The sequence below is a fragment of the Pomacea canaliculata genome, linkage group LG6, assembly GCF_003073045.1.
Source record: "Pomacea canaliculata isolate SZHN2017 linkage group LG6, ASM307304v1, whole genome shotgun sequence".
Classification (NCBI taxonomy): domain Eukaryota; kingdom Metazoa; phylum Mollusca; class Gastropoda; order Architaenioglossa; family Ampullariidae; genus Pomacea; species Pomacea canaliculata.
In genome coordinates this window covers 903,733-916,986 of record NC_037595.1, presented here as the reverse complement: position 1 = coordinate 916,986, position 13,254 = coordinate 903,733, and the positions used below count along the sequence as shown (strand labels likewise).

Genomic DNA, 13,254 nt, shown 5'->3' with positions numbered 1-13,254 from the left:
AATCGCACGCGCGCAAACCCTAGGGCCAGCAGGTGTCACCGTGTCACCCTGGGGCTGGGAGAGTTTCTAGGGTGGGGACACAAACACAGTCACACCTGTCTCAAGTGTCTAGGGTGGGGACACAAGCACAGTCACACCTGTCTCAAGTGTGTCTATGTTGGGGACACAAGCACAGTCACACCTGTCTCAAGAGTGTCTAGGGTGGGGACACAAGCACAGTCACACCTGTCTCAAGAGTGTCTATGTTGGGGACACAAGCACAGTCACACCTGTCTCAAGAGTGTCTAGGGTGGGGACACAAACACAGTCACACCTGTCTCAAGAGTCCGCTGCCGAGAACACAGCAACTGATAAGATGGACACTGGACTCTGTTACACAGCGGACTTGTGTACCTGTAGACATGTGCTGAAACAGTCCATATTCACACACTAGTCACGTGACAGTCACACACCATTCTCACAGTGGGCGTGTGCACCTACTCGGAAAATCGTGGTAGAAAATTATTATTGCCAGACCCTAGTGGTACAACGGGGTACCCTAAGTGTAAGTTGTAATGCTAAACTGTCAGTTGCTGCACGAACAGGTTGCCGAACACGCTGTGTAAAACGCTCATTATGTTATGATGACATATTTTCCCCCGGAGAAGGTGTTGTAGAAAAGGTATTTTCTACTTCTACCGAAGCTTAGTTACAGTTTGGACCACCAACCGTGAGCTGGTCAAGCTGGCACCACCTCGGCTAATGACAGGACGGGATGGTCAAGGCAGGGTCATCAGTCTGACCTGTGACACGTGACCCGCGGGCCTAAGCACAAGGCAGCGGAGTAGACTAGTTTTAGTGCCTTCGGGCTTCCCTGACTCCGTCAAAGGTCAAAGGTCCTCAGGTGGGACTGCTCTTCTTATTCGTTCTAATCTTTTATTTAGCCAGATACCACTCTCCACTCCTCTTCAAGCTGTTGCTGCCAGAGTTTCCCTGGGCAAGACTATTACTATCTGCTGTCTTTATCTACCTCCTTCAGCTCGGATAACCCGACAGGACCTTGATGGTCTTTTGACCCAACTTCCTGCTCCAGTCCTTCTTTTAGGGGACTTTAATGGACACCACCCCTTGTGGGGCAGGGCCTCGACTGACACCAGAGGAGAGTTGTTGGGAGCTTTTTTTATGGAAAGCGATCTCTGTATTTTAAACGACGGCTCTAACACCTTTAGTCATCCTTACAATAGCACAGAGTCAACAATAGACTTATCAGTAGTCAGCACAGCACTTTTATTAGACTAACTGGGGTGTACACGACGACCCGTGCGGCAGTGACCACTTCCCTATAATATTAAAATTTAAAAATAGTCTGGAGCGGGACAATAATCTTCATAACGGCGGGTGGAATTTGGCTAAAGCGGACTGGCCTGCTTTTCAGACCATCTGCTCCACCCGCCTTCTCCGAAATTCCACTTTTAATTTTGAGGTTGGGGACTTTGGTAACGATCCTATGTTGCATCCTGCCAAAGTCTTTACCTCAATTTTGACTAAAATCGCATCAGAGACAATCCCTACACGGAGGCATCGAAATAACCACCCCCGGGTGCTTGGTTCACAGAGGAGTGTAGGGTGGCCCAGCGCGCTAGAGAGAAGGCCCAGCGCCTAGCTTTCCGGCAATCTACTATTGAAAACATTCTAAGTTTTAAAAGAAGTAGAGCTCATGCTCGATTTATTTTTAAACAAGCAAGAAAACTTGCGTGGCAAAGGTTTGTGTCTTCACTGTCCTCCCGTACCACTTCCCAGGCGGTGAGGGCGGCCATTAGGAAGATAAAGGGAAGGTTTCAGGCTAGCTCGATAGGCCATCTGCGGGTTGGAGACTGTTCTCACAGAGATACGAGATGTTGCAAATTCCATCATTGCTCTCAACTCCTCCTCTTCACACTACTCTTCAGATTTCCAACGCTTGAAAACTACTCAGGAATCTTTTGGTTGTGAATTTTCTTCCGATAACTCCGAAAAGTACAATCTTCCTTTTTCTATTTCTAAACTACAACAGGCCCTTCAAAAGTGCAAAGACTCTGTACCAGGCCCAGACAACATTTCTTATCAACTGCTTACTCATCTTCCACAGGTCTCTCCTTCTCCTTCTAGACATTTTTAACTTTATTTGGGTATCCGGCTGTTTCCCTCCCTAGTGGAGAGAGGCAGTCGTGGTACCCATCCCAAAACCTGGTAAGGATCCCTCTGACCCAAACTCGTACCGTCCTATCGCTCTCACTAGTTGTCTATGTAAAACTTTTGAACGCACGGTGAATGCTCGGCTCACCTGGCATCTCGAATCTCAAGGTCTCCTCTACAACCTGCAGTGTGGCTTCAGAAAACGCCGCAGCACCCTGGACCACTTGGTCCGTTTTGAAACCTTTGTCAGGGACGCTTTTGTCGGCAAAGAACATGTTCTAGGGGTGTTTTTTGATTTGGAGAGGGCATACGACACTACCTGGAAGCAAGGTATTCTGTTAGACCTCCATGCCCTGGGCTTCCGGGGTCGTATGCCACTCTTCATCGAGAATTTTCTTTCACATCGCCTCTTCCAAGTCAGAGTAGGGTCTATACCAGACCTGGGCAAAGGCCGGCCCGCGGGCCGGATCCGGCCCGCCTCCTGTCTCTGACCGGCCCACCCGCTGGCCCGCCCGCCAGTATATATACTATATATACAGTATTGGGTACAACTGAGTTAACTGTATTAGTCCGGCCCTCTAAAACCATCCCAATTTCTCATGCGGCCCCTTGGGAAAATTAATTGCCCACCCCTGGTCTATACTGTCTGATCCTCAGGAACAGGAAATGGGCGTCCCTTAGGGCAGCATTCTTTCTCCAACTCTTTTCAACATCAAAATCGACTCAATCTTGAAATCAGTCTGTCCAGGTTTGGAGGCCTCGTTATATGTAGATGACTTCGCTATCTACATACGAGGTCGCTCCCTTCCATGCCTCGAACGCCGGCTTCAGCTGTGTGTAATGCAGTACAAAAGTGGGTGACAGAAAACGGCTTCAATTTTTCTCTTATGAAGTCAGTATGCCTTCACTTTTGTAACATGAGAAGTATGTTTCCAAACCCATCTATTTCTGTCAATGGCACGATACTCAAAGTGGTGCAGGAAGTAAAATTCCTTGGGGTCATCTTTGACCGTAAACTGTCCTTTCTACCTCATATCAAGTCTCTACGCCTATCTTGTCAGAAAGCCTTGGACATTCTTAGAGTAGTTGGCCATGTCAACTGGGGGCGGATCGAACTGTTCTGCTACGTCTCTACCGTGCCCTGATCCGCTCAAAGTTAGACTATGGATCCATTATCTATGGCTCTGCTCGAGAGTCCTACCTTAAAATTCTCGATCCTATTCATCATCAAGGGCTCCGCATCTGTTTGGGTGCCTTCAGCACCACTCCTGTACAAAGTTTGGCCGCCTGTTGCTGAGAGACTGTGCTATGGAAATTCTCATTAGTAGTAGTACAGTAAGTGTGGACTGTGTGTATCTGTCTACAGGAAATGACTAATAGGTAAACATTTCATGGCTCTAGGACGATGAGTCACAAGTCAATTACAAAATGTCACAGAAAAAACGAAAGCAAGTGAAATAAAGTGTGTAACAACAGACATACATATTGTAATGTACAAATGTACAACACATCAACGGGAAGAACTGCTTTGCTGCTGAGACTTCAGTCAACAGATGGCACGAGTGTCACGTGTGTCGACAGGTGGGAGGAGGATCGTGTACTTCCTGCTACTGAACAGATTGCATTATCACCAGGTTCCGGTACTGAAGTTTATTAACATTTATTAATTTCCAGATGTTCACTTTGCCTGGTCCCTGGGATGCTACCAGCGAATCTTGTTACACTATTGATGATTGTTTACACACAGCAGGACACGGACATGTTTAGTGAGCATGTGTCTGTCAATACAACCTGACGACTGCTGGTGTCCCATGAAAATCATTCTTAAGCACATGTTAATATTGTCAGGAAATACGACAGCTCACTGAAATCAGTTTTTCCATAGCATTTTTATTTACATCTACATGTTCATGACCAAGGGAATGTGTTTTATCTGGAAAGAGATAATTACAGAGTTTTAGTGGCTAATGTCAAAGAAGATCGACATTTGAATGCACAAACTGCAGAATATTGTGCAAGTTCCAGACATTCCCAACATTTCAATGTGGCAACTGTTAGCAGCCTGTTACAAGCCTTACTAACCGAGTAGCTTCTCTTCCCTCTCTCACTGCAGCTGTCCTCTTTCTGCTGTCCATCACACTTGTAGGAAAGCATCTTGTCTTTCTTTCTCCTTAATTAAAGTCTTGGGAAATATTGTAGAAATATTGTGTCCGTTCTTGTTCCTGTACATCAGCACTGATGCACTACAAACATGTTTTATGACAATTGTGTGAGATCATTACTAGCTGTCTTTTCTATTCTACTTTCTCACTCACTCCACCTCCTTTTTCCAAACCTTGTGACTAAATTGGTTGTGAATTTGTTCATGGCAGGCAGAACAAGAAGACTGTGTAGGGAGGGGGAGATGAGTAAAACTTATCTGTCATTTAATAATGCTTTTTGGGAGGACACAAAGTTTTCAAAGTTCCTCAAGACCATGGGAATAACTGTACATTCATGATCATGAGGACATCACTAAAGAACAGACTGTAGTCCATGGCAAGCTCCACAGTAGTGCCAAGCCCACAAAATTCAATCACACTCATCAATTCTTGTCATCGACACGAACATCCTGCAAAGTGCCACGTCCACGCTACAACTGTCCTCGTGAGTGGAAAACAACTCTAGTCACAGGTGTGGGTGCTCTGTATGATGTTACTTACCCTGTCAGTGCCTACTGCCCATATATCATCAAAACATCAAGGACAAAAGCGTGGGGAAGAGTATAAATTCGGACCCAACTCACCTCTGGGTACCTGTACAGGCAGCCATGTCTGTAGCCACATTTTTCTTGCTGCTGGCTCTTGGTGGCATGTGCCGTGAGTAGCTTTCACTTCATTGTCTTGTCTGTATTTGTCATGTGAGGGACCAGGCTCCCTCTCTACACTCATCGACTGTCTGTCGTCGTACGACGATGACTACATGTCATGTCTAATGGAAGGTTCTTGGACTTTCCTTTTCTCTTTGTTGTGTTATTTTTGTATAATTATTAAGACAGTAAAGTCCGATGTTCCCCTGCTGTCTGATGTTGGCAGATTGCTCTCCGTGTCCTCCCTCCTGGACTCAGTATGAACGATCGTGCTACGCCTACATCCCACATTCACTCACGTGGTCGGACGCAGCGGTCAGTCTGTGATTTCTGTTCTCACCTGTGTGGTGTGAAAGGACTTCTAAAGTCCAAAATACGAGAATATACCTGTGCCACCTACTATACTGTGCCACCTACTATACTGTACCACCTACTATACTGTGCCACCTACTATACTGTACCACCTACTATACTGTGCCACCTACTACAAGCTGAAGTGTGTTTATACTAAGTCTGTAAACACCGTTTATTAATGCTACGTGGTAGGACATTTCGTAGTCAAAGTACTATATATAATATATTACAACTGTAGTAGGTTAGGGGTTTAAAATGTTTATTTCAAAATATAAACCATCCCATAGCCTAGTGATGGAGGATGCAGCATCCCAGTCCTTCAGTGATGCAGTGCTCCAGGTGATACCGGAAGTGAACTCCTATAGCTTATGTTGAGAGAATAATAAGAATAAGAGTTTGTTTTTTGTTGTCGATTTGTTGGATTATTAATTAGTTCTCGGATAAAGATGACAGGAGAGCAAACTGTAAACACTCTATTTGGTGTTTGTTATTTTGACAGAGTCTCTGCAGAACTCTTGGTGGCTACCTCGTGCAAATCACATCTGCCGCGGAAAATAATTTTGTCCGGAATTTGATTGGCGGCAAAAATGGTAAGTGACTCAATTCACAGAAGTCACCGACTGCCTCGTGGTATGGTCCCCTGGGTTTTCTAATCCCCCCTCTACAGTCACAGGTATGTGGGGGACGGGGATGAGGGTGATGCTGGGAAAATCATCATGATGACCGCCATTGTTTTCCGAGCTTGACGCCGAGGGCTCTACAAATGCGTGTGATGTTGTATGTTATTTCAACGGAAACACTCTCGATAATGGATTTTGAATGCAACTTGAAATATAAAACTGATGTATGTCTTGTATATATTGAGGCAGGCGTTATGTTCATGTCTGTCTTACAAGGTCTTGATCTCTCAATACTGCCAGGAGCAGAACAATTTCAACAATGACTTCTTCTCGGTTAAACCCTTTGTGATAAACAGCTTACAAATCATTGGCAGAAAATACTGTTAATAGATTTCTTATCCTGTTATTCAATTTTGATGTCAATGTTTACTGTTTAACTTTAATGCCAAAGTAAACATGGAGCTTGTTGGCACTGTCCGATGTTTGACCTGTCAATGTCGCAGTCTGGCTGGGAATCAACGACATTCTTCAGGATGGACGCTGGGTGCTGACGACGACTGGCAAACCCTTGCCATACTCCAACTGGGAGGCTGGACAACCCAACAACATTGGAGGGACGGAGACCTGTGCGCAGATGTCCAGTACTGGTCTCTGGCATGACAATACAATATCCAGCCAGATGCCGTCTGTCTGTGAGAGAAGTAAGTCAGTCTGTGAGAGAAGTAAGTCAGTCTGTGAGAGAAGTAAGTCAGTCTGTGAGAGAAGTAAGTCAGTCTGTGAGAGAAGTAAGTCAGTCTGTGAGAGAAGTAAGTCAGTCTGTGAGAGAAGTAAGTCAGTCTGTGAGAGAAGTAAGTCAGTCTGTGAGAGAAGTAAGTCAGTCTGTGAGAGAAGTAAGTCAGTCTGTGAGAGAAGTAAGTCAGTCTGTGAGAGAAGTAAGTCAGTCTGTGAGAGAAGTAAGTCAGTCTGTGAGAGAAGTAAGTCAGTCTGTGAGAGAAGTAAGTCAGTCTGTGAGAGAAGTAAGTCAGTCTGTGAGAGAAGTAAGTCAGTCTGTGAGAGAAGTAAGTCAGTCTGTGAGAGAAGTAAGTCAGTCTGTGAGAGAAGTAAGTCAGTCTGTGAGAGAAGTAAGTCAGTCTGTGAGAGAAGTAAGTCAGTCTGTGAGAGAAGTAAGTCAGTCTGGACACCAACCCTACAGACCTACTGACAGACTTTAAGGGTCTAACCCTGTCAAAATAGTGCTCCTCATATCCTGATAAAATACTATTAACCACATGTTAAAATACAACTACACTGGTATCTGTTTTAAACACTACACGATGTGTAGGAAGGACATCTGTGTATCCAAGCTACATCAACTGTCAGTTCCCCGGATGTCTTCGGTGCACAACAGTGACCATCGGGTTGCGTGGGTTTCGATCTCGATTTCAACCCACATCTCTCCTATTGATATTCTCCTGCTAGTTCTGTGAATGTAACAGTTGCTTTTTAATGTCCATCTCGTAGTAGCCTCCTGGTATTTCTCCTTAATGTAACAATTGTTTATTGTTTACAATGTTGTCCTCAAGCAGTCCTCTGGAATTTCTCTGAATGTAATACCTGCTTACGAGGAGCTGACCTCTGGTAGCATTCAACTGGTATTTCTCATTAATTAATCTTCACTTGTTTACAATGTTGACCTCTGGTAGTAGTCTCGTGGTATCTACATTTCCTGCGCGCTGTCTCTCATTCTCATTCTTTCTGTTTCCCTCTCTCTGTCTGCGCGTGCGTACACTGCATTCAACTGCTCAACAATGTTTTTTCAGGCGCTACTCCCTTCATGGTGTCCTAGCGACCGAGTAGAACATCACAACAGACAAAGATGAAAATGATTAGAAAATTTGTCAACTTCACTTGAAAGATAAATATTTTATTCAAAAATAAATCCCATGAGCAAATTGTCCTGTTCGTGGCTTGTTGTTGTTTTTGCTGGCGGTGGCAGTGGTGGTGTGTGACTACATTCTCTAACTATAGTTTGTGACTACACCCTACAGTACACTCTGACTACATCAGCGACTGCTCTGTGACCGACACGTGTGACACATTGACACAAGACACATTGCTGACAGAAAAAGACGGGTAGGTGTGTACAATACACTTACATACACCACACGACTGATTCATTAGAAATATCATCATGTTCAACATACATCAATAAATAATACGACTGCAATCACATGCCAAGAGAGTTTATTGTGATACGAAAATGTTTGGATTCCAGAGACATCAGGATGACTCAGGATGACAATATTTCTTTTGAAGTGTCGAATATGTCTCCTCCGTTGCCAGTAGTGACAGCGATGTTCCCTCTTTTGAGTTTTGGCTGTCTTCATTGAAAAACGCGCTTTAAAACACAAACAAGTCACATAGTGTCAAAATAGTAAAGCCTTCATCTATAAATTTAGAATAAAAAACTTCTTTGTTAGATGATGATGATGATGATGATGATGATGATGATGATGATGATGATGATGATGATGATGATGATGATGATGATGATGATGATGATGTCACTGGCACTAGAAAGGTCAATGTGTCAATTATAAAGTTAACCAAGGAGAATACAATACATGTAGAGTGACAGTGAGGAAATCACGATGTGTTGTTGTTGTTGTTGTTGTTGTTGTTGTTGTTGTTGTTGTTGTTGTTGTTGTTGTTGTTGTTGTTAGCCTTTACGAGACACAGAAGGGAGAGAAGCCACGCGCTGGTACAGACAGCTGCTGGACCACTAGAGAGAGTGGCCTCCCTTACACTACTCTACTTTACATACTTTACATACTTTACATACTTTACATACTTTACATACTTTACATACCCTTCTTTCGCAGACGAAGGTGAAGGCAGTCGAGATGAGGCAGGAGTTGTCGTCCCATTTTCCGTTTCTGTACATGAGGGCACAGCCCTGTTTACCCGCGTAGTTGTTGGGCTCCCCAGGGGCCCAGTTGCTGTAAGGTAGGGGTCTTCCGGTTGACGTCAGCACCCAGCGGCCATTTTGCTGGATGTCATTGATACCCAGCCAGCCATGCTCGACTGAGAGGAAATAATCATCACCACCATCATCACCACCATCATCATCACCATCACCACCATCATCGCATTTGTATAACACTATCAGCCGGACTCAAGGCGTCTTACATCAGGGCATGCAAGTACATCATAGGAATTAATACATAAAATACTAATAATTAGATAATATATCATTAATTAAAACATCATATTCATAGAAGAAGTAGAAACACGTTATTGCTAGATGCCATAGAGCAGGCATTCTCCCTTTATTTAGTGATCCAACCTTCAACTGCTTCTCCAAACAAATAAATGTCGACAAGAGACCAGAAACCTGGAGACAGCAAGATGCAGGATGACATGACATGACATGAGATGACACGCATCTTGTCAGCAGACATCACGAGGTGCACAGAGTATCACCTAAAGCAGGGATGCCCAACCTACGGCCCGCGGGCCATATCCGGCCCGCGACGCGGTGCCATCCGGCCCGCGAAACTTCTGCCCACAGTGCAGGAAATCGGCATGTTAGTAATAAAAAAAAACGAAATAAACGAAAAAAGGGAAGAAGGAGTATTTATCCCCACGTAGGTGCGTCTCTCAATCTTTTTTTCGATGGACGAACATTTCGATTCAGTGCTCCGACTTGGTGTCTCTACGATGATGCCGGAGATTCAGAAGTTGGTTTCGGGAAAACAACTTCAAATATCCCACTAATGACTACATAATTAATGGTAAGTACAACTTGTTTCTAATAAAAAAATAGTATCTGCTCTATTTTTTTTTCTTTTTTGTATTTTTGCGGTGAAGTGGCCCGCGACACGGCTGTCCGAAATGGATATGGCCCGCAGGCCGAAAAAGGTTGGGCATCACTGACCTAAAGTAAATATACCAACCTACAGGGTCTCTCAAACAATCAAAAACAACTTAGTTTTCCGTGTCTGACAAGTTTAAGTGTGGATGAAGGCTCATACCCCAAAACACGATGGCACGGGACAGAAGGCGTTAGTGGATGAAAGTGTTGACTGGAAGGAAGGAAGGACTCACCACAAGTAGTGAGGAACAGTCCACAACAGAGTAGAAGGGCGCAACAAACATCACAAGTAAGTAAATACGCTCAGACTCCACCTACATCTATGGAATAACAAACTAACACAGAGGTGGTCCCACACAAGTCTGTGGCTAGCTCCCTCCAGCTGTCAGGCCAAGGGACATCACTCATCAGAGGGAAAGAAGAAGATATAAAGCTGGCGTGTCATTGGTTGACATCTGTCATTAACTGGCACAACTTGACCACAAAGTGGCAGTCGCCATTTTAAAATGTAATTGCGCAAATATTTTACAAACTACAATTGATATCACCTAACTACGTATTACACACTCCCAGCTGACCAACACCTCAGGCAAATTCAAAAAAGTTTCTCGATAAAAATTGCTTCAAAACCGTTGAGAAGCTGACAATTTAAACACAATAAGTAATTAGATTGTAGATGTTCAGTGATTAACATGTATTTAATACTTTATTAGCAAACTTTAGTTTTAGCCGCTAACCGTGAACCTTGACCCCACACTTTGAGCTCCACACGTTCTGTTGTTTACGTAGTGGTCGAGTCGTCCTGCTGTGCTCGAGGTGGTCAGTACAGTCACGTGGTCAGCTTTCACCCTCGGAGAGGTTTATGTTCCACTGAGTGCTCGTTACTGTGGCCACTCAGGCAACTTTATTTGTTATTTGTTATTTGTTATTTGTTAAAGGTGACGAGTAAACAAGTCAGTAATGCGACTTGTACCGTTGTTAATCTTGACCAGTAAACAATTAATTTAGTGTTCTATTTTCATTGTTATATGTGAGGATGATAAGAACAAGTGGTGACGTGTAACGTACAGGTAACTGTACAGGTGTTTGTACAGGTGTTTGTACAGGTGTTTGTACAGGTGTTTGTACAGGTGTTTGTACAGGTGTTTGTACAGGTGTTTGTACAGCAATAGACCAGAAGGCAAGTCTTGCGGAAATTTGAAAACAGCCTCCCTTACCGTTTCTGCTCTTGTAAATGTTGTTGACAAACATGTTCTCTGCCGCCGAGTTGATTTCGACAAGATTAGCACCAAGTAACTTGCAGAGACTCTGTGATAAATATGAAATATAATGTCGTGAAATATCTGTTATCTAGAAATATCTATTATTATTATTATTATTATTATTATTATTATTATTATTATCATCATCATCATCATCATTATTATTATTATTATTATTATCTCGTATTTGCCAATGAAGACTATCTAGTATCACCATCTACCTGCAATCTTAGCCAAATTTGAAATGCGGGAAATACTCATTTATGTCTTTCGTGTCTTTCTACCCCTTATGTAGCTTACAAGATACTGATCATAATTCTGTGTGGCATGTCTAACCCTAACCCTGGCATGCCAGTACAGCAGCCTCATCTATTTCCCTTGCTGACAATGTCCAACTTGTAAACAAGTATAACATATTCATGCTTGACACAAACCACTTTACAGCTTGATGATGCTTACACCAACCACAGTTTATCTTGACCAAGCTTGCCACAGACCGTGACAGTGTTTTAATGTTTGACACAAACAAGACTGTACTTTTGTAAAACCTGAAATAAGTGTTTAGCGAGTTGAAGCGATGGCCACGAGGAGTTCTTAGACTTTGCAGTTATAGAGATCACACATTTGTAAATGTATGCATGGAGCTAGAGGTTAAGTGATGACAGAGGTCAGCATCCAGACTTACTGCAGCATCTATCCAGGGCAGAGGATGCTCGATGTAAGTGTAGCAGGACAAACGGAACCGCACCCAGGGGGCGGGGCATCGCCAACGGCCAGGTCTGCACGGGCGTCGTCCCAACGATGATTGACGACAGGCAAGACAACCTGCACACCCAACCATCATCATCACCATCACCCCACCATCACAGACGACAGCACAGACACTGCAGGTCCCCCTCCACTGTGCCAGCCGTTCGTGTAGTTATTCTGTGTTACTTCTTATTCTTCGTGGATAAAGCAGTCGCTGTATAGAATGCTACCCACTGTTGTCACCCAAGCTATGAGTTACTTTTCATTTTAACAGAAAATAACATGTAGACTAGCAGGCTAGAGAAGTATTTAGACATAGCAACATCTCTACTCATACTCACTGCTCAAGCCCAGGAGTGTGACGAGGAGGAGCACACTTGCTGAAGACATGTTGGTCAGTGCTTGGTGTAAGCTGCCAGTAGATGTTGTGAGTCTGTTTTATACTCTACACCACAGAGTGCCATCATCCCAGTCCAGCATCACTGAGGGCATCAGTAGCTCTGTGCACAGAGGAACTAAGCTTTGCACGCGCCACGCGCTCAGTGTCCAGGAGGAAGTTGAGGACTGCTGGCTCCATCCGCTCACTGCCACGTGGTGCACCTTCTGTATGTAAATCTCTGCCAATACCCTCAGCCAACAGCTGGCTCTTGTCGGTGCTGGTCTCCATTCTCTACACTTGACACTGTCTTTTACCCTGGTGGTAAGGTCTTGCTTTGCCTGCTGCTGCGTGTCCTCGGGTTGTACCCTGGACAATGGAGGTCACTGCAGATGTCATGGACTTGAAGGTTTTCTGGAATGATGCTATGAAATAAAAGTTGAACAGTACCCGAGGTAGGAAACACCCTTGATGGTGGCCTGGTGCATGTTGCGTGGTTAGCAAGTAGTAGTGTGCTCACTGGCTTCTTGTACCAAGACCGGAAGTCGGCCTTTTGATGTTTCTTTTTACAAGCGAGCTCTTCGCGCCTTCATAAAGTCGATGCGCTGAGGTTATAAAACACACTCACAACACCTACAGGTGTTGCACATTATTTATTTTAGTTAGGATTAGAAGTTCAAACCTTCCTAGCTGTGTTTCTGCCTGTTTAAAAGTAACAGGTTCTTGTAATAGCCTGTCCCGAGTGGTGGTGTTTGTATAAATCTTGGTTACTTTCAACTTCACCTTACCCGGCTGACTGATTAAGCTAATGGCTGCATACCTTGGCTTTATTTGTTCCTTTGTTTGGAGGAGGTAGGATTAATAAAAGTATTTATTCTGATAACAGTTTCTGTGATCAATGCTTGATAACATGATCTCTTGATCAACTCTTCTCTGTAGTCGCATGTGCCTGACAGAAGAATGGCATGGAGTACAAGAATTCAGGGAGGGGGGATCCAGCAACCTCTGGTTTCCAAACACTCTTGAAGTAAGCAGCA

The 13,254-nt window shown here is 44.1% G+C and overlaps 2 protein-coding genes across 2 annotated transcripts; one reads left to right on the top strand and one right to left on the bottom strand.

The window, feature by feature from the left end:
• The first annotated feature begins 4,887 nt into the window (after positions 1-4,887).
• On the top strand, positions 4,888-7,911 carry LOC112566837 (perlucin-like protein). Its single transcript, XM_025243229.1, has 5 exons — positions 4,888-5,012; positions 5,229-5,317; positions 5,856-5,946; positions 6,480-6,677; positions 7,776-7,911. Exons 1-5 carry the CDS (start codon positions 4,964-4,966, stop codon positions 7,799-7,801), a joined length of 453 nt encoding a protein of 150 aa, XP_025099014.1. The 5' UTR covers positions 4,888-4,963; the 3' UTR covers positions 7,802-7,911.
• A 271-nt stretch (positions 7,912-8,182) lies between these two features.
• On the bottom strand, positions 8,183-12,342 carry LOC112566836 (low affinity immunoglobulin epsilon Fc receptor-like). Its single transcript, XM_025243227.1, has 5 exons — positions 12,183-12,342; positions 11,777-11,916; positions 11,047-11,137; positions 8,825-9,039; positions 8,183-8,353 (listed from the first exon to the last, which is right to left on the bottom strand). Exons 1-5 carry the CDS (start codon positions 12,229-12,231, stop codon positions 8,339-8,341), a joined length of 510 nt encoding a protein of 169 aa, XP_025099012.1. The 5' UTR covers positions 12,232-12,342; the 3' UTR covers positions 8,183-8,338.
• Positions 12,343-13,254: the final 912 nt, after the last annotated feature.

Bases quoted from the DNA above. Each gene is read 5' to 3' on its own strand.
- LOC112566836 (XM_025243227.1), bottom strand. From the start codon at position 12,231: ATGTCTTCAGCAAGTGTGCTCCTCCTCGTCACACTCCTGGGCTTGAGC. The intron at 11,917-12,182 runs GTGAGTATGAGT...TTGGGTGTGCAG, and splicing joins CACACTCCTGGGCTTGAGCA to GTTGTCTTGCCTGTCGTCAA. The intron at 9,040-11,046 runs GTAAGGGAGGCT...ATTTCCTCTCAG, and splicing joins CATTTACAAGAGCAGAAACG to TCGAGCATGGCTGGCTGGGT.
- LOC112566837 (XM_025243229.1), top strand. From the start codon at position 4,964: ATGTCTGTAGCCACATTTTTCTTGCTGCTGGCTCTTGGTGGCATGTGC. The intron at 5,013-5,228 runs GTGAGTAGCTTT...TGATGTTGGCAG, and splicing joins GGCTCTTGGTGGCATGTGCC to ATTGCTCTCCGTGTCCTCCC. The intron at 5,318-5,855 runs GTCAGTCTGTGA...TTATTTTGACAG, and splicing joins TCACGTGGTCGGACGCAGCG to AGTCTCTGCAGAACTCTTGG.